The sequence below is a fragment of the Prionailurus bengalensis genome, chromosome D4 (genome assembly GCF_016509475.1).
Source record: "Prionailurus bengalensis isolate Pbe53 chromosome D4, Fcat_Pben_1.1_paternal_pri, whole genome shotgun sequence".
In the NCBI taxonomy this organism is placed as follows: Eukaryota; Metazoa; Chordata; class Mammalia; order Carnivora; family Felidae; genus Prionailurus; species Prionailurus bengalensis.
The window spans coordinates 62,711,331-62,737,568 of record NC_057359.1 but is presented as its reverse complement, the minus strand read 5'-3'; the positions used below and the strand labels follow the sequence as shown (position 1 = coordinate 62,737,568).

Genomic DNA, 26,238 nt, shown 5'->3' with positions numbered 1-26,238 from the left:
ATTATGTTAAGTGAACAAAGCCAGGCACATAGGGCCACATGTTGTATGATTCCATTTATATGAAATGTCCAGAATATGTAAATCCATACAGACACGAAGTCTACATGGTTGCAGAGGATGGGGGCAGAGAGGTGTTGGGGTTGACTGTTAATAGGCATGGAAATTCTTTTTGGGGTGATGGAAATGTTCTATAATTACAGAGTAGATAGTAGTGATGGTTACACAACATATTAAATATGTTAAAAACCACTGAATTGGGGCACCTGGGTGGCTCAGTCAGTTAAGCCTCCGACTTTGGCTCAGGTCATGATCCCACGGTTCATGGGTTCAAGCCCCATGTCGGGCTCTGTGCTGACGGCATGGAACCTGGAGCCTGCTTCAGATTCTGTGTCTCCCTCTCTCTCCACCTCTCCCTCATTCAATCTGTCTCTCTCTCTCTCTCAAAAAAAAAAAAAAAACCACTGAATTGTGTACTTCAAAACTTTAAGTTTTGTGAATTATATTTCAATAAAAAACAATTTTTATAATCAGATAAAACAATCTTATTAAATTGTGAAAAAAAATGAAACAAACAGAAATGAACAGGGATTATAATTTGATGTTTAAGAAACGGACCCTAGGACCCACCGCCAAGATCAGTACCCTGGCTCTACACTTATCAGCTCTGTAACCTTAGTAATTTACCACTCTCTACCTCTATTCTCTCATCTGTAAAATGGGGATAATAAAAGTACCTATCTCATAATGTTGGCAAAGAATTAAATAAAGATATGGAAAGCACCCAAAGCAGTGCATGACACATCATAAGTGCTATACTGTTAGCTTTTTTTTTGTTTGTTTTTTAATTTTTTACACCATTGCTGGAGAAGGTATGGAAAATGAGCGCTCAAACCAACTATAAGAGTGTAAATTGGGGGCACCTGGGTGGCTCAGTTGGTTGAGCAGCCGACTTTGGCTCAGGTCATGATCTCATGGTTCATGGGTTCGAGGCCCACGTGGGGCTCTGTGCTGACAGCTCAGAGCCTGGAGCCTGCTACAGATTCTGTGTCTCCCTCTCTCTCCCCCTGCCCTGCTTGTGCGCGCGCACACTCTCTCTCTCTCTCTCTCTCTCTCTCAAAGGTAAACATTAAAAAAAAATTTTTTTAAGTGTGAATTGGTAGAACCTCTCACAGAATAATGCGGCAATAAACAATGAAGTTTTAATAATCTTTACCCTTTAACTAAACAATTCTATTTCTAGGAAATTATAACAGGGATAGAAGAAAAACATACAAAAATGAATGCATAGGTGATTGTTAACAGCAGCATTTTTTTTTTAAATTTTTTTTTTTCAACGTTATTTTTGGGACAGAGAGAGACAGAGCATGAACGGGGGAGGGGCAGAGAGAGAGGAAGACACAGAATCGGAAACAGGCTCCAGGCTCTGAGCCATCAGCCCAGAGCCTGACGCGGGGCTCGAACTCATGGACCGCGAGATCGTGACCTGGCTGAAGTCGGACGCTTAACCGACTGCGCCACCCAGGCGCCCCAGCAGCATTTTTTATAACAGCAAAGTAGAAAACCACCTAAGCATCCATCTGTTGGAAATTAGTTAAATAAACTATTAATGAAATACTACGTGGCCATTAAGGTAGATACTAGAAACATATACACTGATATCCAAAGACCAAGATCCACTGTGAAGTGAAGAAAAGCAGGTTGTAAAACTATACAGAGCTATAATCCAATTTAGATTTTACAACATGTACATGTTTACATATGTATTTTAAGATTTTTGTAGGTACAATTAACACATTTCCTCCATCAAAGTTTTTTTATCAATAAATATCAATAAATAAATCTAAACACAACAATATCCCCCTCTGGCTCAATTTTCAACCACTATTCCTTAGTGTGCACAACACTAAGTGGAATAGGCAGTAGCCAGAATCCAGGGAAGTCACCCACAAAGACAAAAATCTATAAAACAAGCTAAAAGTTGGCACTGGGGAATCTGACATTATTTTCAAAGTGCATTTTAAAAAGCCTTCACAAAACTCTGCTGCATTAAGAAGAGTTCCAGACTTGGAGTTCCAATTATTTGATAAAATAACTATATGATATTGGCCAAGCCCTAAATAAATCTCGCTCACAAATCTCGGTTCCCTTAAGTAAAAATGGGTATTAACAATCCCTCATTGGATTGCAAGGAGTAAATGAAATCTTTACAAAAGAGAAATGGAAACTATACAGGATACTTTTCCTCTTTAGGTGAAACAACTAAAACCAAAACTTTTTTTTTTTAACATTTTTTTAGCTTTTATTTTAGAGAAAGAGAGTGTGGGGGGGTGGGGGGAGAGGGGCAGAGGGAAAGAATCTTAAGCAGGCTCTGCGCTCAGCATCACCCTGGGATCACGACCTGAGTCAAAATCACGAGTCAGATGCTCAACAGACTGAGATACCCAAGCGCTGAACCACAACTTTAAAACGACACAATCACAACCTTAAAATTCAAAAAACTGTTGTAAAATAGTGAAGAATTAAACACACACAGGGGCACGTGGGAGGCTCAGTCGGTTAAGTGTCCAACGTCGGCTCAAATCATGATCTCATGAGTTCATGAGTTTGAGCCCTGCATTGGGTGGTCAGCACAGAGCCCGCTTTGGATCCTCTGTCCCCCTATCCCTGCACTCTCTCTTTCAAAAGTAAATTAAAAATAAATATATTTTTTAAAAAGAAATGATAACAATTTAAAAAATAAATAAATAATTTACAAAATTAAAACACACACACACACAACTAGGTCTAATTGTAATTAGGAAATGCTTATGATCTGAACTTGAAGAAGGGAACAATAATGGTAAACACACAGCACCACCTAAAAAAATACCTTAAACCACTTCAAAGAAAAAAAGTATGAAAAACCAAACACAGGACACTAAACACAGACTAAAGTGTCTTGTGAACAATGGGGAATCTAAACGTATCATTTAGGCTATAAACCAAACTGATAAAGAAATATCAGCAGTTTAGACATGGATAGATATCTATTTAGATAATACTTGCAAAGCAGTATTAGATGAAAGCTGACCATGCAAAATAAACTGAACTTAAAAATTCGAAAAGGTGATCCAACCTGTGAACAAGATCTCCAGGTTAACATAAAAATGGCAAAGCAAATAGGGGAAATCGAGAGAAAAGTTCAAATTTTTTCTGGTATAAAATGAAACAATTTCAGTATAAACATTAAAATATTATACAGGAGAATGGCAATCATCTCAGATTTCTTCTTTATATCTTTCCATATTCCTCATGTGTTTAACATCCAATAAATGCTGCCTTTGTAACAACAACAGCAACAAAAAAGATGGGTTTTTCTTTCTTTTTAACCATGGAAAAGAAAACTCAGAATATCTGCACAAAAATAAGAGAAATGGAGCTATGGTTGAAAACATAATACCTGTCAAAGTTTCTGAAGGCAGAAGAATGTATTAAGAACTTCAGAACCTGAAATGACTTTTCAAAAAATGATGAAACAGCTGAGCCATGAAAAATACATGACACCTGTAAAAAAGAAATATATTCAAATAGTAACAAAGGATTAACAGTAAAGCATCTAATAAACTAAAAGCAAATACTGAGGGAATTTTAAGATTCAAACAGAATTTCAAAGTGCATGAGAAGAGAATGTATGCCAACTCCTAAATGCCTCATTTATCCCATGAGAGAAGCTAATAATGGAACTAATTGTAGGAATAACGAAAATAGCTCTGTTAAAACAATGTTTCCAACCAGGAAAAAAAGGGGGAGGAGGGGGAGGAAGAGGATAAATGGGTTGACATTATCTCCCAATCCAGCTTAAAAGAAACTGAGAATTTAAAATTCCATTAAAGAAACTACATATACAGGGGAAATGAGGGATTAAAGAAATGAACTAAAAAGAAAATGGTAGGGTATAATAAAAACAGACAGTAACAAGTGTTGAGCAGGATATGGAGAAACTGGAACCCTCACACATTGCTGGAGAAAATGTAAAACGGCACAGCCACTTTGGAAAACAATTTGTCAGGTCCTCAAATGTTCAACATAGGGTTTACCAAATGACCCAGCAATTCTACTCCTAGTTATAAACCCAAGAGAACTGAAAACATATGTCCACACATAAATCTGTATATGAATGTTCACAGTATTCATAATAGCCAAAAAGAAGGCTATATGATGATGATGGAGGGTAACACAAATATCATAATTACTTCATTTAATTACACCCATTTAAGTGGGTGAATATTTATAAAAACAAATAGTCCAGGGGCACTTCAGTGGTTCAGTTGATTAAGCTTCAGACTCTTGGTTTCAGCTCAGGACATGATCTTAAGGTTTGTGAGTTCCAGCCCGGAGTCGGGCTCTACACTGATAGCTTGAAGCCTGCATGGATTCTCTCTCTCTCTCCCTCTCTCTCAGCCCCTCCCCCACTCACACGTGCTCGCGCTCTCTCAAAATAAATACATAAACTTTAAAAAATAAAGTAAAACCACGATGTCGCTCAAATCCTGTAAGTTTCCCTCTGTCTTCAAGGCAAGTGCCAAACCTTCAGCTCAGCCTTCAAGGCCTTCCACTAATGTGGCAATGTGCAACTCATCTCCTGCCTTAATCCCCACACTTCAGTATCTCAAAATATTCCCTTTGCTTCCCCATCTTTTCTATCACCATTCCCACAGCCTAGAACACCTACCCTTCCCAGATTTCCTCAGTTTCTGTGTTATTCAGTTATTAATTCATTCTACAAGTAAATATATAAGGGGCCCTTAACTAGGTACAGTCAATATAGCAGTGAACAAAACAAAGAAAAACCCCTGCCCTCATGGAGCTACACAGAGCAGACAGATAATAACATGTATAGTTAAGTCACACAGGAAAGGGTGCTTTGGCACAAGAAAAAAACATTAAGAAAGATTAAGGTGGGAAAGGGGCAGAGGGGATGGAAGGTGGAAAAAGATTCAATTTTAATGCATCATTTTGAAAGCGACATTAAAAACCTGAAGGAGCTGAGGAGATAAATAATTGGGACAAGAAGTTTCCAAGCAAAGAATATCAACAGCAAAGGCTTCAGGCAAAAGTGTGCCTAGTGTTTCAAGCTGACATTCTACTCAGCTTGGGACTATAGGGCCCAACTGCGTGCCATGTACTTGGGAAGACTGTTTTTTGATTCCTTCAAATCAGAATTATTCATGCCCTCAACACTGTACTACTATCTTTCTTAGAACACTTGTACACTGAAAACTCCTTTCAAACATATATGAGTGGTTGCTGATCAATTAATCAAAAGTCTTGTAAAGGAGAAAATCATTTAAAAATAAGACATACTTTGTTAAAAATTAAACATTTTAACTGTTTTTAACTTCACACATATAAACATATATTCATTTTCCTATGTAGCACCAAAACCTTTGGGTCTACAAAATGCCGTTCCCTCCTTTCTTGGATAAGCCACACCCATAATCTACTATCTACAATGTCCACTTTCCCTTCCTTTAAAGTAAAAGGGAGACTTAAAAATACCTGCAAAATTTTGTAGGAGCAGAATCCTTCCAGAGATTTGTAAGATTTCCCCAATCTGTTTCAGTTGTCTTGACCACAGTCAAATTCACTGAAAGGCAATTCTCTCAGCCTCTCATCTTTATCAACTCTTTCTGAAGTATTTCATAAAAAACAACATTTTACATTTATATTGCACCAATCTGAGAGATTTTTATTAATTTATACTCAAAGGACCACTGGTATAAATAAATTTGAAAACAAACACAACTGACTCTTTCTTGGTAAGCAAAGAAATAAATGATACATGGGCAAACTAGAGTTAATCTACCAGCCTGAGCATCTGTGTGCTGTGGGAATCGATTAGAATGGTTTACTAAGGGAATGTCTAATCCAGAAAGTTAAAATCAAGACCGGCAAAGTATCTGAATAGACATTTCTCCAAACAAGATATATAAATAGCCAATAAGTACATGAAAATGTGCTCAACGTCATTAGTTGTTAGGGAAATGTAAATCAAAACCACGTTGATATACAACTTCACACCCACAAGGTTGACTATAATCAAAAAGACAGTAACAAATGTTGGCCAGGATATGGGCAAACTGGTACATTCACACATTGCTGGTGAAAATGTAAAATGGTACAGCTGCTTTAGAAAACAGGTTGGGAGTTCCTCAAAATGTGAAACATGGAGTTATCAGGTGATTCAGAAATTCTATTTCTAAGTATACACTCAAGACAGTTGAAAACATATGTCCACACAAAAACTTCTACATGAATGTTCATAGCAGCATTGTCCATAATTGATGAAAAGTGGTAACAGCTCAAGTGTCCCTCAACTGATGAATGGATAAACAAAATGTGGTATGTATCCATACAATGGAATATTACTCAACCATAAAAAGCATTTAAGTTCCGAAAGACAAATATCATATGACTTCACTCATGTGAGGACTTTAAGATACAAAACAGATGAACACACGGGAAGGGAAGCAAAAATAATATAAAAACACAGAAGGGGACGAAACATAAAAGACTCTTAAGTATAGAGAACAAACAGAGAGTTACTGGAGGGGTTGTCAGGGAGGGAATGGGCTCAACGGGTAAGGGGCATTAAGGAATCTACTCCTGAAATAATTGTTGCAGTATATGCTAACTAACTTGGATGTAAATTAAAAAAATAAAATGCTATGAAAGACTCAAATATTTTGTAAAAAAAAGAAAAAAAAAGCACTGAAGTTCTGATACATGCTACAACACGGATGAACCTTGAAAATATTATCCTAAGTGAAAGAAGACAATCACAAAAGGCCATATATTATATAATTCCATTTAAATGCAATGTCCAAAACAGGCAAATCCATAGAGACGGAGTAGATTAGCATTCGTCAGGGGTTGTGGAAAGAAAGGAACATGGAGTAAAGGTTTTCTTTTTGAGGTGATGAATATGTTCTGTCATTAGATAATCATGATGGTTGTACAACTTTGTGAGTATATTTAATTGTGTATCTTTTAAAAAATCCCATTGCTGTCAGTGTTCAATAAGCAGCTTATTAACTGGGGTAGGAGAGAAAGCCCAGATGTATTAAATAGAAATTTCTTCACATAGATTTATAAGAGGCTAACTAACTACCTCTGTTAGAATATAAAGCCCCTGAAGGCAGGGATGGCCTCTCATTTATTTCCCTTAACATCTAGCATAGTAGAGTACCTTAAGCTGGTATTCAATCAAGTTCAATAAATAAATTATTAAATACCCACATATTACATACCAGAGATCTAGAAGATTCCAAACAGACTGAAAAAACTCACTTTTTGGCCCCCAAATCCTGAATTGCCACTAACAAGGCATGTCTCTTAATATGAAGTTTACACCATCCATTCATACCATCCTTACCACCATATCACAATCCAGAGGACCCACTTCTAACTTCTGTGACATTTTTTAAATCCAATCCAAATTCTCTACCTTATATCTATCACCAAATGCCACTTATTGGTCTCTCAGTATGTTTTTCCACTCCTTTAACCACGTTCCTTAAGACAAAAATGCTCACATTTAGCCTCAACTGTTCTCCTCAAACACCCTAGAGTCAAAAAGAACCATCATTATCTTCATGTTGCAAATAAGAAAAGAATGCCATGTCTAAGGTCACCTGGTCTCTCAAGTTCAAAATTCATCTTTCTTCACGTAAATCATGTATTTCCCAACTTTCTTCTCTTTGGATGAACAGGGAAATTTCTGATTAAGTTAAATTTTCAAAGAATAAGTACAAATAAAAAAATAGAAGACCAAAGCAACAATTATAAAGTCCAGAATGATTGAAGACTCGAGGCATGAGAACAATAAAAAAAGGTGTGTTTAGAACAAGAAGAAATAAACAAAAGGTCCACTGCTTTGGGAAGATGTTGTAATAGTCAAGAGATGACAAGGACAAATACAGACCCATTCAGTTTCTTCTTTGCTTTGGTAATCTTCATCAAGGACCATGATCTTCAAACTGGGAAGGGCAGAACTCTGATAAAAGGAAGCTAACATCTCAGGTAAGTGCAATGAAGAAAGGACAGTAACAGAATATGGAGCTAGTTCAAAAGAATTTGCATCCTGATATAAACAAATTACACTCTACGACACTGAAAAACTTTTAGATGACAAGATGCCAGAAGACCAGAAACGAAGAAAACTCTCAGTTTTCAAAAAAAGAGAAATGCCGATCCAGGAAAACATCAGTGGGTAAACTTGCCATGTATCCCCTGAAAAAGTCTAGAATGTGTAGGTAAGTTTTTGAACACAATAAAAAGTAAAAAGCCACTATGGGCTCTTTATTAAGGCAGGCTATACAACATTTGCTTTTTGATAGGATCACTAAAATGGGAAAAACAGAGGATGATACATATACATAACTGATTCTAACAAGATGATCTGACAGAATCTTTAAATAATAGGCTAGTGAACAAAATGAGAAAATGTTGAACAGCAGAAGTTCAAAAATCTGTTCAACCCTACCAGAAGCGTGCATAGCCGATTGAACATCTGGTTGATTAATGTATCAACATCAACCCATTTGAAAGGAAGTCTCGAGTAAAAAATCGCAGAGTGGTATCTTTTCCCATGATCTAGACATCTTCTATTAATTTAATAAAGCACAGACCTGGTCTTCAGACGTGCAAGGGCCACGATGCTGAGTGACCCAAAAGACAAACAACCTGACAGAATCAGGCTCCAAAAGGTCAGAGTAGGCTGAAATGATCCAAAATTCAAAATGAAAATTAACAGGGAGTCAAGACCAGCATTTAGATTTTGAAACTCAAATCTATGAAGGACTAAACTTCGGTTTATGTGGGGAAATACCTGGGTAACAAAAGCAACTAGGAAAAAAAACTATGTAAAATCTCAAGATGCATTCATTCATTAATAGATGCAGAAAACCACACTGGATTTCTATACTCCTTAAAAAAAATTATCTTTTTCCATATGAATCACTCCCAGATTTTCATCCTAGAAATAGTTATAACAAGAATCTACAAATATCACTTAGTTAAAACTCTAGCTTTAGACCCAGAGTCATTCAAATGCATCTTAGCATTAGAAAACATTTCATTTGATAAGCCTAATTTATTGACATATCAATAAATCCTTGAAAGAAGGCTAGGTATTAAATCCAAGTCCGTCTTTTAATAGAAGAGGAAATTTTTAAAAATTAAGTAACTTGGCTCCAAATAGCACAGCTGCTTAGCAAGGGTCAGGATCTCCAAATCTGTCTCCTTTTCCTACACCATGTGGGTTTTCAGCCCTCTGCTTCCTTTCTTAAAAGTTATACTTTGCACTAAAGAGTTAGAAAACATACATACACAAAAACATCCGTCAACACACTATTTTGCTAAGGACAAATTAGCTTAGCAAGAACAAATAATCACTGCACATTAGCCAGTGAAATATTTTGACATGGTGTGATCACTTACAAGTTTGATAACAAATATTTACTACAAAAAGGCACTCTAATATACAAATGGTTTTTATTCTTAACCATGAATGCGTGATTATTTATTAAACATTATCCCATATCCCACTTAACATTAGAAGAATAAAGTTAAAGTTATTACACGATGGAAAGGCTTTTAATGGACATGCCATTGTTTACTGTGCTCAAAATCCCATCCCCAACATAAAACACACCATTATGAAAATTACTGAAAGATTTTAGACCCTGAAATCTAAACAGCAAGCCAAAGGTTTTCTTCATGGAGGGCAGCATCTGTGCTGAGGCCCTCTTACTCCCTCCTCACTCCCCCCCCCCCCCCAAACAATGCCCCTTCCATTGCCCAAAGGTACAAAGGTTGTCAGGCAGACAGACCAGTAGATCCCAGGTGGCCTGAAGTCCTTCCTCCTTTCCCCTCCTCCCCCTTCCCCACCCCCACCACGCCTCCTCTTCCGCCCCCGTGGTTTAAAGAAGACAAGTGGAGAATTGAGAATTGATAAAAGGGTAAGTTAGAAAGGCATGGCTGAGGACCACTACCATCTGCCAGGCCAGCTCCAGGAAGACCCACCCACTCCTAAATGAGACCTGGAAGCTTCTCCTTGCCCCAGGGCTCCTCTGGGACCCCTTTTGAAAGGAGGAAGGAACTTTACTGCTCAGATACCTCCTCCCCATTCTTATCCATTAGAGCCCCAGCAAGCTCTTTGTTTCCAAGAGCTGGGGGGGGGGGGGGGGGGAGGAGGGTCGGGACAGGCTGCCTTGGAGAAGGGGAGAGGTCACTCCCTTGCTCCCGTAGCTGCCAATCTCCAGGCCCTCCAGCAGAACACAAACACTCGCACAGGACCATACTCTCCGAGCCGGTTCCCTCTTTCCACACCACCTTAAAAACCCAGGGTCACACAGAAGCACTTCCTGAGATCTAATTACCTCTTTCAATACCCAAACCCTGCACAGGATGACTCCCTAGCTCCCTCCCTCTGGAAGGATACTAACGGGGTTCAATCCGGGACTCCCATCCTTTCTCCTCAATGCATACCCCAGGGTATACCCCTGAGCCCCACGCAAGACGCATAAAAACATAGGGTCACTTCCTGGGCCCCAGGACTTTTCCCTGCTCACATCCACAGACCCGCCGTCACTCCTAGCCCCCAGAGCCCACCTCTAAACCCAAAGGACATACGCGCGCGCGCGCACACGCGCGCGCGCACACACATACACACACACACACACACACACACACACACAGTCACTTCTACAAACCACGTCTTCTGGGACACCCGTTACCTTTACCCACACGACCACTCCCCAGTGTCCTAAGAACCTCCAAAGCACATGGTCACTCCCCTGGCCCTCAGGCTCGGCACCCCAGTCCTTCACCGTCTCTGTCTGTCTCTGTCCCTCTCTCTCTCTCTCTCTCTCTCTCACACACACACACACACACAGACACACACACACACACACACGCTCGTTGCCTCCCCTGTGCCTTCACAACACAGACACGCGCTCCCGCGTGCACACCTACAGTCACACCAGGAACCCCGGCCGGCTTCCCCCGCCTCGCCGGGTCCCGTCCCCACCACCTCAGAGCACGCCGGGCCGGGCCGCTCTCTCCCAGACACTCGACACACATGGTCGCACTCACGGCCACTCCCCATGCCCAACGCCGGGCCCCGAGCCCGCGCCTCACGCTCGCGCCCTGCCCTCCGCCCTCGCTCACCCTCCGGCCACACTCTCCGGGAAGCCCGGGCCCGGGCCTTTCCCAGCGCGGCCGCCGGGACGGGGAGGGCAGCAGCGGCGGCGAGGGAGGGAGGGGCCGCAGAGGCGGGCTCCGGCCGCTCCTACCTGAGCAGTTGATGCTCTTGCCTTTGCCGCCGGGACAGTCCCCGCCGCCGCCGCTGCCGCCACCCGGGGGCTGGTTGGACGCGCGGCTCCCGGGCAGAGAGAAGGCGAAGAGCAGAAGCACCGACGTGTAGCAGCAGAAGGCGAGCGGGGGCGCGGCAGGCAGCCGGAGCGGCGCCTCAGCGGCCGCGGCGCCCATGACTGGCGCCCCTGGACGGCGGGAAGCGCAGGGAGCCGCAGGCCCGGGGCATCCAGCCGCGCACCGGGAGCCCCGCCGCTGCCTCGGCGCCTCCTAGCAGCCGCGCCGCTGCGCCTGGGAGCAGCCCCTCAGCATCCCGGTCCCACCCGCAGCGCCCGCCAGGCCCCGGCCCGCCGCGCTCGGGACGGAGTCAGAGGGTCCGGGCGCGTGCGAGGGTCGCGGGCGCGCGAGGGTGCGCGCGAGGGTGCGAGCCCGCGTTGGGGAGACCGAGGCTGGGGGCGTGAACGGGCGCGCGCGCGGCGGGCGGGGGTCGCGGGGCGGGGGCAGACCCAGCCCCTCACTCGCCGCTCGCCTTCCCTTTGTGTCCGCGGCCGTCGCCACCGCGTCACAAAGACCCCGGCCCGCCCGGTGAGGGGCGCGTGACAGAGCCGCGGGCGGGAGGGGTGGCTGCGACCCCGCCCCGCGCACACCCCCAGCGCTCGCGTCGGCAGCTCCGCCCCCGCCCGCGGCCGGCGCCGCCTCCGGGGGAGCTATTGTTCCTGCGGCGGGGCGGGAGCGCCGAGGGCGGGGGTCGTAGGCGCTCCTCCGCCCGGCCGCGGGGAGCTGGCGGGCGCGGGGATGCTCCGCAGGCATTACCCTGACAGACATTTTTGCCGCCCTTTGCAAGTGGTTTTGAAGCATTTCCTTCGCTCAGCAGCCAGGCTGGGAAAGAAGGGCAGGTGGTCTATTATACATCTATTTTCTAGGTGAAGCAACTGAGCCACAGGGAGGTGAAGGTGACTTGTCCAAGGTCACAAACCAAGAAATGGCCAGGACGCGAATTGGAACCCAAGTTCCGACCCCCAATTCTGCAGTTCCTAGAGATGGGCTAAATTTCTAGGCTCCTCACCCCCACCCTTTCCCACAGACACCAACTGAATTTAAAAATCTGTTTTGCCCTCTCCCACTCATAATAGCCAACGTGGAGAGCAGATTTGCCATATGCAAGACCTGGACGAAGCCCTTTACGAGCAGAGCATTCCCTCCAATTCTTTTTTACAGCCCTACAAGGGAGTTTTCATTCTCATCCCCATTCCACAGATGAGGAAGTTGGGACCCAGAGAGGTAAGGTGATCTGACTCCCAATCCAGTGCTCTCCCTATCACATCATGATAGATGAGATTTAGCCTCAGGTAGTAAGATTATGGAGTGAATTGTTCGAAGGTCTCTGACTTTTTTCATAGACTATGCTGCTTCTCCCCTAAGAAGAAATTTCTTAGTCTCACTGAAAAACTGATAAATATGACTCAAAATTTTTAGCGTGTGGGACAAGCCACCACAAGCAAAAACACATCAGGGGAAATGTTTTCAATGTGAATAGGAGACAATGTACTTAATAGAAAGAACATAAATCAAGAAGAAACAGTTGACACAACAGAAAAATGAGAAGAGGAGCTGATTTGTCTTATTCACATAAAATACAGTAAATATATGAAAAGATATTTAAACCCACTAGTAATGAAAGGCAGATTAAAACCACAAGATTTTTTTCCTGAAGATGATTAACAATAGTTAAAAGAATTGACAAAACCTAGCACTATTAATTTATACATTTGGGGAGGACAATTAGACTATATATATCAAAAACCTTTAAAATATGTGTACCCTTTAAACCTAGGAATTCTGGGAAATTGGAATTTATCCAAAAGAAATAATTGTACATGGGGCACCTGGGTGGCTCAGTAGGTTAAGCACCCCACTCTTGATTTCCACTCAGGTCATGATCTCATGGTTCATGACATCAAGCCCGAGTGGGCCCTGCACTGACAGCATGAACCCTGCTTGGAATTCTCTCTCTCCTCTCCCTCTGCCCCTCCCCCACTCGCACACACATGTTCTCTCTCTCAAAATAAACATTTTTTTAAAGAAATAATTGTACAAGCACCCAAAAATGTGCATATGGATGTTCATCAGAGCTTTTTTATAATAGTAAATATAATCTAAATGTCCATCTGGAAAACAAAGTATCCTGCCTCTTTGTACACAGGAGTATTTTGCAGTTTTAACTATGATGATTAACTGACATCATAGTTTACTGACATGGAAAACAGCAGGCTACTGATGAGTATAATAAAATCCTGTATTTCTAAAATATACGTGTGTGTGCACATATCCATAGGAAAGAAGTCAAGAAGAATATACAGCTATATATTAACTGTGACTATTGGGCTTATGAGTGGCCCTTGTCTTTTATATTTTTCTGTTTTGTCTGAATTTTTTTTCAATGAAAATTTTTGTTATAATTTAAAACTCTCTTTTCTTTCAAATTGTATTTTCAACAGACTTTTTATATAAATTCATATTGTTAACATTTTGTTAAGACTTGCCTCAAACCTCTGAACTGTTAGCAGTGGCATAGCAATTGTTACAATGAAAATTCAGCTTCTGGCTTCCAGTTCAGGTATGATCCCAGGTTCCTGACTGCTAAGCCACAGCTAGCTAAAGGCTCCTTCTCAGACCATTCCCTCAATAGCTTCTCTGCTAATCTTGACCTCTTCTATGCTTCTTTTTTGCCCTCTGTCTTGGCTCTTTCACCCCCTGTATTCTGCCTTTAATTTTCATTTGACTGCTAACCACAGCTCAGGCATAAAAACTAAGAGGAGACAACCCTTAAATAAAAAGCAAAAACACTGTGGCCATAAATCACAAATTAATTTACATCTGCACCTTCCTCCAAATTAGGTAGGAAAAATTCAGCATAGATTTCTCAAAAGTTGTCAAATTGAAAAGGACTATACTTCAGAAATAGGATTTCTCTGACCTTAATTATCCAACCTCAGGAAAAAAATATCTTAGTGGTCATCTAATACAACCATCACGTGCTTTAGTATTGGTGACCCCAAAATGTCAGGTAGCAAAAGAGTATGGGACTCACTACATGAAAACCACCCAGAGAGTTTTAGAAGAAAGTAGATTTCTGAACACCACTCCAGACATGCTTGGAGTCAGGGGGTAGGGGGGGTTATTCAAGTATCCCTTATTTATATTAAAGTTCTCTAGAACCTCACATGCACTGCCAGTTTGGAAACCCCTGATCTAACCTTGATCAGTCACGGCTCCAAAACAAACAACCATAAAACCTTAGCAGTGTGCCACAATAAACATTCATTTCTCATAAATCTGGGGGTTGATTAATCTAGACTGGGCTTGGCTGAATGGCTCTGCTTCAAGCTGCAGATCTAGCTGAACTTGACTCTGATCTTCTCCAATATTATTCTTTTGGGGGTCCCAGCTGAAGGAGCAGCAAGCAGCTACCCGGAGGAACTCTTATGGAGTTGGCAGTGGTGCAGCAGGGGAAGCCCAACTGTGCAAGCTTTTTTCACACTCCTGCTTACACTTGTCTATTAAAATTCCACTGGCTCAGTCGAGTCTCCTAGCTGAACCCAAAGACAACAAGTAAGGAACTCTACTCTGTGGAGGTGAGTGAGAGGGAGTGAATACGGGGTGAATATTTTTGAAAAATAATCTATCAGAAATCCTGTACTTGAATGTCATTATTTATGCTCTGTCAGAATGTTTTCAGCTCCCAGTAACAGGAAAACCAACCCAAATTAACTTTAAAAAGGATTTATGGGCTCAAATAAAAAAAAAAAAAGGCAAAAAGTAGTGCCCTCTCTTATGAGTTGGCTTTGTCCTCAATAAGGCTTCACTCATGGAAAACATCGCATTCCTTCAAGAATTCTTTGTGAGCATCTGCTGTGTGCTAGGCACCACAGTAGCCTTGAGGGGTGAGAGATAATTCTGCCTCACTGTCTCAGGAGGAGGAGGGGAGGACATCTGAAAATTAGCAATTACAACTCAGTGTGATAAACACTAGATTGAAATGGAGCATGAGGGCGGGGGTAGGAGTAAATGGCAAATCCTACTCCACACTCCCAGCCTGGCCAAAATTCGGGCTTTTCTGGACCTCCCGCTGCAGGGTCTAGCTGCATAATGAAGGCCTGATAAATGGTAATGAGACAATTTTGGACTGACAAATTGGCCCTAGTAGGAGAGAGTCCCAGCACTTGAGCTCAGTCCAGAAACACTGAAATGATTTATGGTACAGCACTGACACAAGCCTGGGGCTGACCTCTAGCCCTCTTGAGAAATTGGACTCCCCTTCCTAGAGAAAGCAACCCTTTAAAAAAAAAAAGTAGGGGTGCCTGGGTGGCTCAGTCGGTTAAGCATCCGACTTCGGCTCAGGTCATGATCTTGCGGTTTGTGAGTGGTTTGTGAGTTCGAGCCCCACGTCGGGCTCTGTGCTGACAGCTCAGAGCCTAGAGCCTGCTTCAGATTCTGTGTTTCCTTCTCTCTCTGCCCTCCCCTGCTCATGCTCTGTCTCTCTCTGTCTCAAAAATAAATAAAACATTTAAAAAAAATTTTTTTTTAAAGTAAAGAGTGAAATCATTCATTCATTCATTAAGCCTGTACTGAAGACCTACTTCTCATTCCTGAAAATACAATGGTGAGCACAACAGACCTGGTCCCTGTCTTAATGAAGTTTACAGTCAAATATTAAACAATTATGCAAATAAAAGTGAAATTGCGGAGCACCTGGGTGACTCAATCAGTTAAGCATCCGACTTTCAATTTCAGCTCAGGTTGTGATCTCGCTCTTGGTGAGATCAAGCCTGGCATCAAGCTCTGTGCTGACAGAGCCGATGGAACTGGCTTGGGATTCTCTCTCTCTCTCTCTCTCTCTCTGCCCCTGCCCTGCTCGCTCTCTCTCTTTCTGTCTCTCAAGATAAATAAAAAAACATTTTTTAAGTGAAATTGCAACAATGTTGATAAATGCTATGAAGGGGAAGTTCAGAGGTTTACAAAAAGGGTGAATAAAGTTAACCAAGTGAAGAGGGAGTGTTCCAGGCAGAGGGAACATCATGAGCAAATGCCTGTGAGTAAAAAGGGTCTGAATGTCAGCCAGTGTAGTAAAGACAGCAAGGTCAGCTTGTTTTAAACCTCATTCATTGATTCAACAAATATTTACTGAGTATCTACTATGATGTAGGCACTGTTCTAGATGCCAAGAAACAGCAGTGAACAAAACAAAGTCCCTGCTTCTTATAAAATTTCTAGTCTAGTGAGGAGACCTCATAACAATAATACCAGTGGGAGAGAATAATTGTTGGATCAGGCCATAACAATAGCAACTATAATTCACGGAAGACCTACTACATCCCAGGTACTGCCAGCCACTTTGTATTTGTTGTCACTAATCTTCCCACCCACCTGTTGGTAGGTATTATTTCCATTTTATAAATGAGGAAATTGAGGTTTATGAGGGTAAGTGACTACTCAAACTACAAAACTAGGAAGTTTGAGTCACCTGACTCTGCTTCCAGAGCCCCGCCACATCACTAAGGTGAGCGAGCTGGTGGAGAAGCATCATCATCTAATACAAAATGGAGCAAAGATTGTCACCACTGAGACTGCAGCCACCAAGGAGTGTGCACAAACAGTCCTGAGCCCCCTGCCAGCATGTCAGGAGACTTTAGTTGGGGCTTCTTGTGATCATGCAGGGATTACAGTAATGTGATTACACTGCTTGTAATTACAACTCCAGTTGAAAGCACTATGATTGTTACCCACATCCCCTTAATGGTCCTCAATTACATAGATGGGCAGAAGCCAAGGAGGCAAGGGTTACAGATATCTGAACAAAAAAGTGCTATGGGAATCCAGAGAAGTAGCCTCACTCCGCCTGGAGAACAGGCTTCACTACTATAATTCTGTCAATTTGAAAGGCTTCTCACCCAAACAGTCTCTATGAGTGGGTAGGGAGACGGAGGCGGCATCTCTGGGTTTCTCCTGCAGGTCTTCTTGTCGTTCAGTTGTGCAGTATTGCCCTGAATACAGAATTAAGATTTTTCCTCATCTTCCAGCAAATGGAAATTTTCAGCTGCAATTCAAAAATTTCTCCCAGGGTTTAACTCATAAAGGATTGTACCAAAGAAATAGCTTCTCTGACAATCACACATAAATGGTAGTAAGAGGTATAGCATCGTAATTAAGAGTGTAAGCTCTGGAACCAAACCATCTAGTTTTGCATCTTAACTCTGCCACTTGCTACCTCTATGACCGTGGGCAAGTTATTGAACTTCTTTATGCCTCAGTTGCATAATCTGTAACGTGGAAATCAAACTTCTATCTGCCTCACAGTGTTGTTTTAAGAAGAAAATGGGTTTGTATGGGCAAAATGCTTAGGTTCATGCTTAGTACATTGTAAGTACTCAATAAATAATTGGCTAGGAGTAGTCGTGGCAAAGTAAGCACATAATAAGTGATAGTTCTTATTAGTGGCAGTAGCCGTTAACTGCATTTATATACTAGGCTAAGAGCTTCATGTGTATTATCTAATATAATGTTTCCAAAAACCTAATGGGGAAGGTGGTATTATTATCCTCGTTCTGTATATGAGAAAACTGAGATTTGGAGAGGTTAAATCATTTGCCTGAGGTTACACAGTGAGCGGTCAGCAGGACTGATGCTGAAATCAAGGTCTGTCTGACTCGAAAGCCTATGGTCTAAAAAAAAAACTCAAAAGAGATAAAGTCAGCAGTCAAAACAGTTCATATGAGCTGGCTGGTTGCCGGAGAGACCTGCAGGAGGGCAGCCTCCTGACTGGCGGAGGCAGCCAAACAAGGAGGAGGAAAGTGGTGACAAATAGCCAGGTGGGTCAAAGGGAAGGACACGAGGTTACAGCCAAGAGTCTGGGAACTTGAGAATGGCATCCACTGAGCTAAGAATCATGAAAAAGAGAGAAAGCAAGGAGCTAACTACGTGGAGGAATTAAAGTGAGCCCAGTGGAGTTAAATAACTACATTTTGCCACTGTGTGTATTTAAGTATGTCAGCTTGCCTCTGTATGTATACATATGTATGGAACATATGTCATTTGCCTGTGTGTGTACATATGTAATGAGTATATCAGCTTGCCTCTGTACATATGCAAAAGTGCCAAGCATATGCCATTTTATTCTCTGTGTACATATGTGGGGAATGAGTATATATCAGGTTGCCTCTCTGAGAGGGTGTATGTATGCAAATCTAAGTGTAACAGCTGGGCTCTGTGTTTGTACATGCACATTTACATGTGTGTATCCATGCACACATCACCATATATAGCAAATCATCGGTACATGTACATGTGAGCTTAAATTGAGTCAGCCGTTTTTTAATTCTCCTCCTTTGGTTCTAAGTTGAAAATTATTTCCTACAGTCTGATGGCCTTAGGACTCAACATCAGGGTCAATACCGTTAGACTCGGCACTTAGTCTGGGTTCTTAATTAAGGAAGTTATAAAGGTGAAACAAAGACTGCATGCTGGAGCTGTTTCTCTCAACACAGAACAATCATAATAAGACTCAGGGCAGCTCTGGTAGTGGTGGTTTCAACAACAGTGGGAGCAGGGGTCAGGGTAGGGTATGGAGAGTGGTGACAGTAGTGCCATTCATCCGACATCCATCCAACAGTGTTTGTTATGTGCCAGTGTTAGGCACTGAAGATGCACAAGTGAACAAGATAGACACAGTCCCTGTCCTAGAGTCCAATAGGGAGTCAGAGTTTAAACAATCCATTACAATTGTGAAGGGTTTTGCAAAGTATGTATGAAAGCATCAGACAGAGACCCCTTACCTACCAGGGGCTAAGAGTATCAAGGAAAACTTCTCCAGAGGAGTGACATTTAAGCTAAGGCTGGAAGACTGATGAAGAGTTAGAAGGAGGTAGAAAGAGAACAGTATTCCATGAAGAAAGTTTGACATTAAAAAAACGAAAGAATATGGCAAGGTTAGAAACAGAGAAGACAGCTGTGGCCGAAGTTTTAGAAAGTGAGGAGGTGAATGACATAAAGAATGAAGATGAAAAAAAAAAAAAAAAAAAGAATGAAGTTGGAGACTTCAGGAAGCACAGGCCAGATCACACAGAGCCTTTTAAACCAGGATAAGGATTCAAACTCCATCCTAAGATTATAAACAGGAAATAGCCTGCTCAGATTTGTGTTTTTAAAAGATTACTTGGTTAAAGGCATGAACTGTAAAGTATGTTAATTATATCTCAGTGATGCTGTTGAAAAAAATCACTTGGGCTGCAGTGTACAGAGTGGATTGGAAAGGCACAGTGTACCCAAGAAAACCATGGGAGAGCTATTGCAGTGGTAAGTGATGATGGTAGCTTGGACTAGAGAAGATGTGGACAAGTAAATGAATTAGATTAAGGGAGGGGGGAATCAACAGAATCTGGTGACTAACTAGATATATAGGGGCTGATGGAGAGAAAGTGTCAAGCCAGGGTTAGCCCTACCTTCAGTGGCATTCACTAAAATAGCCATTTTCAGAGATGAAGCAGGTTTGGAGAGAGGATGATGAGTTCAGTTGTAGGCACACTGAGTCTGAGGGGCCAGTGAGGTATCTGTATCAAGCCATCAGTAGCAGTTGGATTTATAAGTCTGGTGTTCTTAAGAGATTTACACTGGGCATAGAGTGTGGGAGTCATCAAAGGATCAATTAATTGAAGTCACGGAAGTGGATGTGATGACTTGAAAGTGTAGGAGATTCTACAAAATGAGAAGAGGGCCTAGGCTGAAGCCCGGAGGAAGGAACTCCAATGGAGGGGACTAGGAAAGAATTGCCAGAAAATTAGGAGGAAAATGAGGAAAGAACAATGTCATAGTGACCAAAAGGTATTTCAAGAAGCAGGACATGGTCAACTAGTCAAATGTTGCTGAAAGATCAAGCAGACGAGTCCTGAATAGTGTCCAATGGCTATATCCACTTGAAGTCATCGGTGATTTTAGCAAAAGCCATCAATAAAGTGGTAGGGGCAGAATCCAGATTAGAGCATGTTGAGACATGAGTAATAAGTGGAAAATGGAGAAGACCGTTTAAACAGCTTGGCTGTGAAGAGAAGGTGACTGTAGGTAGAAGAGGGACTTTTTAAGAGATGAGACTGTACAGTATTTAAATAATGATGATAAAGATCCAGTGGGGTGGGGGGAGTTGAGTATACAAACAGGATAAAGGATAACCAGTAGTGGGATAAGGATAATTTCAAGATACTTGAGAAGACAGGAAGGGGTGGAATTCAAAGCACAGATGGAGGGATTGACTTGAGAGAAGACACTTTCTTTGTAACAAGAGGGAAGATAGAATGGAGGCTGACTCATGTGGGTATTACACATATGGTATTGAGATATCGAAGAAATTCCTGGATCCTGGCTTTGATGTTCTCTGACAAGAAAGGGAAATAGGGGTGGAGTGGGCATGGTGGGTGGGGGAAGTGGCTGGATCAAAAGGCAGGTGAAGGCAGCTTTGGCCCCACTGTAATCCCATAAACTCCCTCCTTAGCCTTTCTACCCCAGTCTTCATCAACCATCATTGATGTGGACAATCTCATTCTCCCTATCTTTTATGCAAAGTTCCTTTTTTTTTAAAAAAACTGACCTAAAACATGCAATGTATGTACTAGACACCACTTCAAATCAGGTACCTAGCCCTCTCTCTTAGCCAGATTACTGCTCTACTACAGAGAAACATGGGGTCAGATTTGAGAAGAGTGGTCATTGATGTTAAGGGGAAAGAAAACGTGATTTTCCCAGCACAGCTCAGGAGAGATCCACAGCACCAGAGGCACAGACGAGAAAGGCACCCAGAAGCAGGAGTGCTTAGGAAAAGGAAGTCAGGAGCCTTTTATCTCAGGTGTGCACTTATTAACATGGGTGGGGGGGAGAGGAAAAACCTACCCCTCTTCCTACTCACCTCCAGCAGAGGAGTTCTAAGGGAGATAGCTTCTTTTTCTTTTTTTTAACGTTTATTCATTTTTGAGGGACAGAGCACAAGCAGGGGAGACGCAGAGAGAGAGACAGAGGCAGAGACACTGAATCTGAAGCGGGCTCCAGGCTCCAAGCTGTCAGCACAGAGCCCGATGTAGGGCTTGAACTCATGAACCACGAGATCATGACCTAAGCCAAGGTCAGACACTTAACTGACTGAGCCACCCAGGCGCCCTTAAGGAAGACAGCTTCTTAAGAAGGGGCAAAGGGGACCCTTTGCTTTCTGAACTAAATTCAGATTTTTCTCAGATCTGGCATACCTTCTTTCCATATGAATGCTGGCAAATAGTCAAGACTAATTTAATAATGATTTTGTAATCCCCATGAAATAACATCAGAGTGATGATCATTGATGGATGCTAAAACCATTGGGTGGAAGTTTGTTGGGGACAGAATATTCAGAGTCTTAAAGTATCACCCCACAGATAACTTATTACCTATGAGTGAAAAACACAACTTTATAATGGAGAGAATTAGCAGATAGTACCTTCACCAGGTGATCAAATTTAACCTCACCAATGTAACTCCCCACATTATGTAATGAGAATATAACATAATATACATGCTAGTCTTGCCAAAGAGGTTTAACCTGAATCAAATCTAATCATGAGGAAGAAATCAAATAAATCCAGCATGTGGGGCACATTGACAAGGCCTGGACTTTAAATGTAATGTCATAAAAAACAAAAAAGGAGAGAAGAGAGGTTTGTTCTACATTAAAATAGACTAAAAAGACAAAACCAACCAAATGCAATAAGCCTTGATTGAATCTGAGAAAATCAATAGCAATAAAAGACATTCTTAAGGCAACTTGAGAAATTTGAATGTAGATTACACATAGATGATATTATTGAGTTAATATTAGTTTTCTTAGGTGTGATAATGGGATCATGGTAATGTAGGAACATGTTCTTAGTGCATGCATGCTGAAGAATTTAGGGGCAAAGTGTCATAATATCTGCAGCTTTCAAGTGCTTGAGAGAGAGAAAAGCCATTAACAATTGGTAAATCTAGGTGGAGGGTAAAAAAAAAAATATTTTAAAATACTCAATGCAGTCTATTTCTTCATCAAACATTTTTTTTTGCCATGACCTTGGGTAGCTTTATGCTTATAAGCATAAACTGTGCTTCTTAATGTGCTAAATTAAATTAGATTGAAATCTTTAAAAGCATCATAGCAAGAAAATTGCTCTGCAAAGCTTTTTAGACATAAAAGAACTTCTAATTTGTGTAGGAGTATAAGTGAAGATATGGTAAAGTGGGAGAGAGAGCCACAAAATAATAAAAAGAACACTTTCCTAGGAGTCAGAAGACCTTTGAGTCCAGCACTTAACCACAGGAGATATTAGATTCTCTGTCAGCAAAGTGGGGCTAATGGTATTGCCTTCATCATCTTGCTGTAGGTACAGGAGAAACAGAATGTGAAAAGGCTTTATCAACTGGAAAGGAGTATGCAAGTGAAGTGATTTTTATTATCATGCCATGCTGATGTCCTATTAGCAGTGGTTCCAGAACTGTATTATACCTAACAAGCAACTGGAAAGCTTGTTAAAAGTGTAGATCTACAGGGGCACCTGAGTGGCTCAGTCAGGTAAGTGTCCAACTCTTGATCTGGGCTCGGGCCATGATCTCACCTTATGGTTCATGGGTTTGAGCCCTGAGCTGGGCTCTGGGCTAACAGCGTGGAGCCTGCTTGGGATTTTGTCTCTCCCTCTCTCTGAGGCCCCCCTTCTCAAATAAGTGAATAAACTTAAAAAAAAAAAGTATAGGGGCATCTGGGTGGCTCAGTTGAGCGGCCGACTTCAGCTCGGGTTATGATCTCACAGTTTGTGAGTTTGAGCCCCATGTCAGGCTCTTTGCTGACAGTTTAGAGCCTGGAGCCTATTTGGGATTCTGGGTCTCCCTCTCTCTGCCCCTCCCCTGCTTGCGCTCTGTCTCTCTCTCAAAAATAAATAAACATTAAAAAAAATTATTAAAAAAAAAAAAAGTGTGGATTTCCAGTCCGGCCTTCAGGGATTCTGATTCAGTAGGTCTGGGTTGGGCCCAGAATTTGCTTTGTGAAAGCACCCTCACTTTCTCTGGTGAGAGGGATCTGAAAACCACACTTCACTGCCGTGGAGGTTACCGTGATCTAAAATCCTTGGACTCAATGTTTGGTTCATGGATCAGCAACATCACCAGCACCTTGGGAGCTTGTTAGGAATGCAAAATCTGGCTCCACCCCAGATTTACTGGACCAGAATCTGCAATTTCAACAAGATGCTCAGGTGACTCCCATGCACCCTAATGTTTGAGAAACACTAATCTACACGCCAAAACTGATCGGTGACCTCTCTTCTTCGTCTTGGTCCTGATTCTCCGCTTGTTGTCAGACAGAATTGAGCTACTAGCTTTGCTGTTGCTGACACCCTTAACCTCATTTAGCTCTTCTTTCGGCTTCTCTTTGTTTCTGGCTCCTCAGTGGTGGAAGATATTCGATAAACATAACCAAAGTTGCTTATCTTCTCACATGCTGTAAACGGACAATCAAAGCAAACTGAGTTGGTATCTAAATCTAGTTAAGCTATTTACCAGGTATGTGATTTTTTTTTTCTTATAGTGACATAAAATTTACCATTTTAACAATTTTTTAAGCATACAGTTCAGATATGTGATACTGAACAAGTCACTTAACCTCTCTAATCTTCCATTTCATTAACTTTAAAATATAGGTGATATTACCTACTCCTGCAGAGTATTTTAAGCATTAAACGAGATTTTAAAAAAGAATTAAATGATACACATACATGCCTAGAACCCACAGAAGATGTTCAATAAATGCTAACTCCCTTCCTTTCATTCTAAGTAGATTTCAGACAGCGCTGATTTTACAACAGATGTCATCTACTGAAATCAACTGATAAGAATTTCAAAGCATATATAAAAATGTACATATTATTGCCTTAGAACAGGGAAATTTGTAAAATAAAACTATTCTATAATCTATAGCATTGGCCAGTTTGAAATAGCTAAAGGAAAGAGTACCCAATTGCATTTTGTTGGGAAAATTACATTTTGGGAAGCAGCAACCCTTTTGTGCCCATTATATAGAAGTTCTTGCACTGACTGTACTTAGATTGCTTTAGAAACAATTCAAGTACAATCATTATCCTAACATCAATAACTTTTACAAGTGGAGCTTTCAACCTTGGGGCTGATCCACTCGGATGCAGTATTTGAATTCCATTTATGTGCACATAATCTTTTAAAGAGATGCTAAATTGAAAACTTGGGTTACATGCAGTAAATTGAAAAGATTAGTTTACCTTGAGAATTAGACTAATTAGAACAGGGGAAGGGATGGGGCGCCTGGGTGGCGCAGTCGGTTAAGCGTCCGACTTCAGCCAGGTCACGATCTCGCACTCTGTGAGTTCGAGCCCCGTGTCAGGCTCTGGGCTGATGGCTCAGAGCCTGGAGCCTGTTTCCGATTCTGTGTCTCCCTCTGTCTCTGTCCCTCCCCCGTTCATGCTCTGTCTATCTCTATCCCAATAATAAATAAACGTTGAAAAAAAAATTAAAAAAAGAACAGGGGAAGGGAATTTAGAGATTCTCTCCTCCAACAGCCTTATTTTACAAATAAGGAAATTAATACCAAGAAAGACCTAGTAACTTGCCCTCACTCACATGATGAGTTACTAGCAAACCTGGGACCAGAGCCCAGGTTCCAGGAGTGTGTCCTGGTGTCACTTGACTTTGAAGAATGGGTGACACTTCAGCAGCATAGGTGATGGGAAAGGGTTATGGAGAGGCCGACAGCACTCCTGGTAGAGGGATCAATGGAAGTAATTTCACAGAGCCAGGCTCTGAAATGGAGAGACTGATGAATGTACTCAGGAAGTGTCAGAGTGGGGAGGCTGGAAGGAGAGATTAAGATGAAGTTTTGTGACGTTAGAAGAAAGTCCTGGATTCTCTTGTAACACAGAATATCAGAAGAGAGTTTTAGGGATTTTTTTTTTATAGTTTATATGGCTCTTCCATATTTGTAGTCTCATTATAGCAATCTTGGGAAATAGATATTATACAGATGATGGTCTAATATTCAGAAGGTCATGTTCTTTGCAAAACTAAGATTTGAACTAGGGCTCTGAATAGCAAGGCGGTGTATTATGATCCTTTTTTTGTCTGTTTGCTTGTCTTTGTTGTTTTTAAGTAATCTCTGCACTCAATGTGGGACTCAAACTCACAACCCTGAGATCAAGAGTCGCATGCTTTACTGACTAAGCCAGCCAGGTGCCCCACGTGTATTATGATTCTTAAAAGCATAAGCTCCAGGGGCGCCTGGGTGGCGCAGTCGGTTAAGCGTCCGACTTCAGCCAGGTCACGATCTCGCAGTCCGGGAGTTCCAGCCCCGCGTCGGGCTCTGGGCTGATGGCTCAGAGCCTGGAGCCTGTTTCCGATTCTGTGTCTCCCTCTCTCTCTGCCCCTCCCCTGTTCATGCTCTGTCTCTCTCTGTCCCAAAAATAAATAAACGTTGAAAAAAAAAAAAAAAGCATAAGCTCCAGAGCCAGGCCACTTGGGTTTAAATCTGTCTGGCCCCATTTAGAAGCCATATAAACTTGAGAGAAAAAAATAATGGCTAAAACTTAGTGTTTATTATGTGCCAGGCTCTGTTCTAAATGCATAGAACTAAATACATATTACTCATTTAATCCAACATCCCTATTATCTATTATCATCACTACTTTAAAAGCTCTCCTCCAGAAGAAAGAGGAGTGAAAGAAGTAAGGAAGGAGTGCCTCAGTAGAAGATGAAAAACAGGGAAGCATTTCCTCCTAGATTCTCTGTTATTATATGGTCTCAAGTCTGGTATTCCACTGG

At 41.8% G+C, this 26,238-nt stretch overlaps 1 protein-coding gene across 2 annotated transcripts in view; it reads right to left on the bottom strand.

Moving 5' to 3' along the window:
* The window catches only part of TMEFF1 (transmembrane protein with EGF like and two follistatin like domains 1), an 81,051-nt gene extending 69,519 nt beyond the window's left edge, over positions 1 to 11,532 (bottom strand). For both annotated transcript variants that reach the window (XM_043566994.1, XM_043566995.1), the window contains exon 1: positions 11,337 to 11,532. In XM_043566994.1, coding sequence (XP_043422929.1) covers positions 11,337 to 11,532 — 196 coding nt within the window. The remainder of the gene's footprint in view (positions 1 to 11,336) is intronic.
* Positions 11,533 to 26,238: the final 14,706 nt, after the last annotated feature.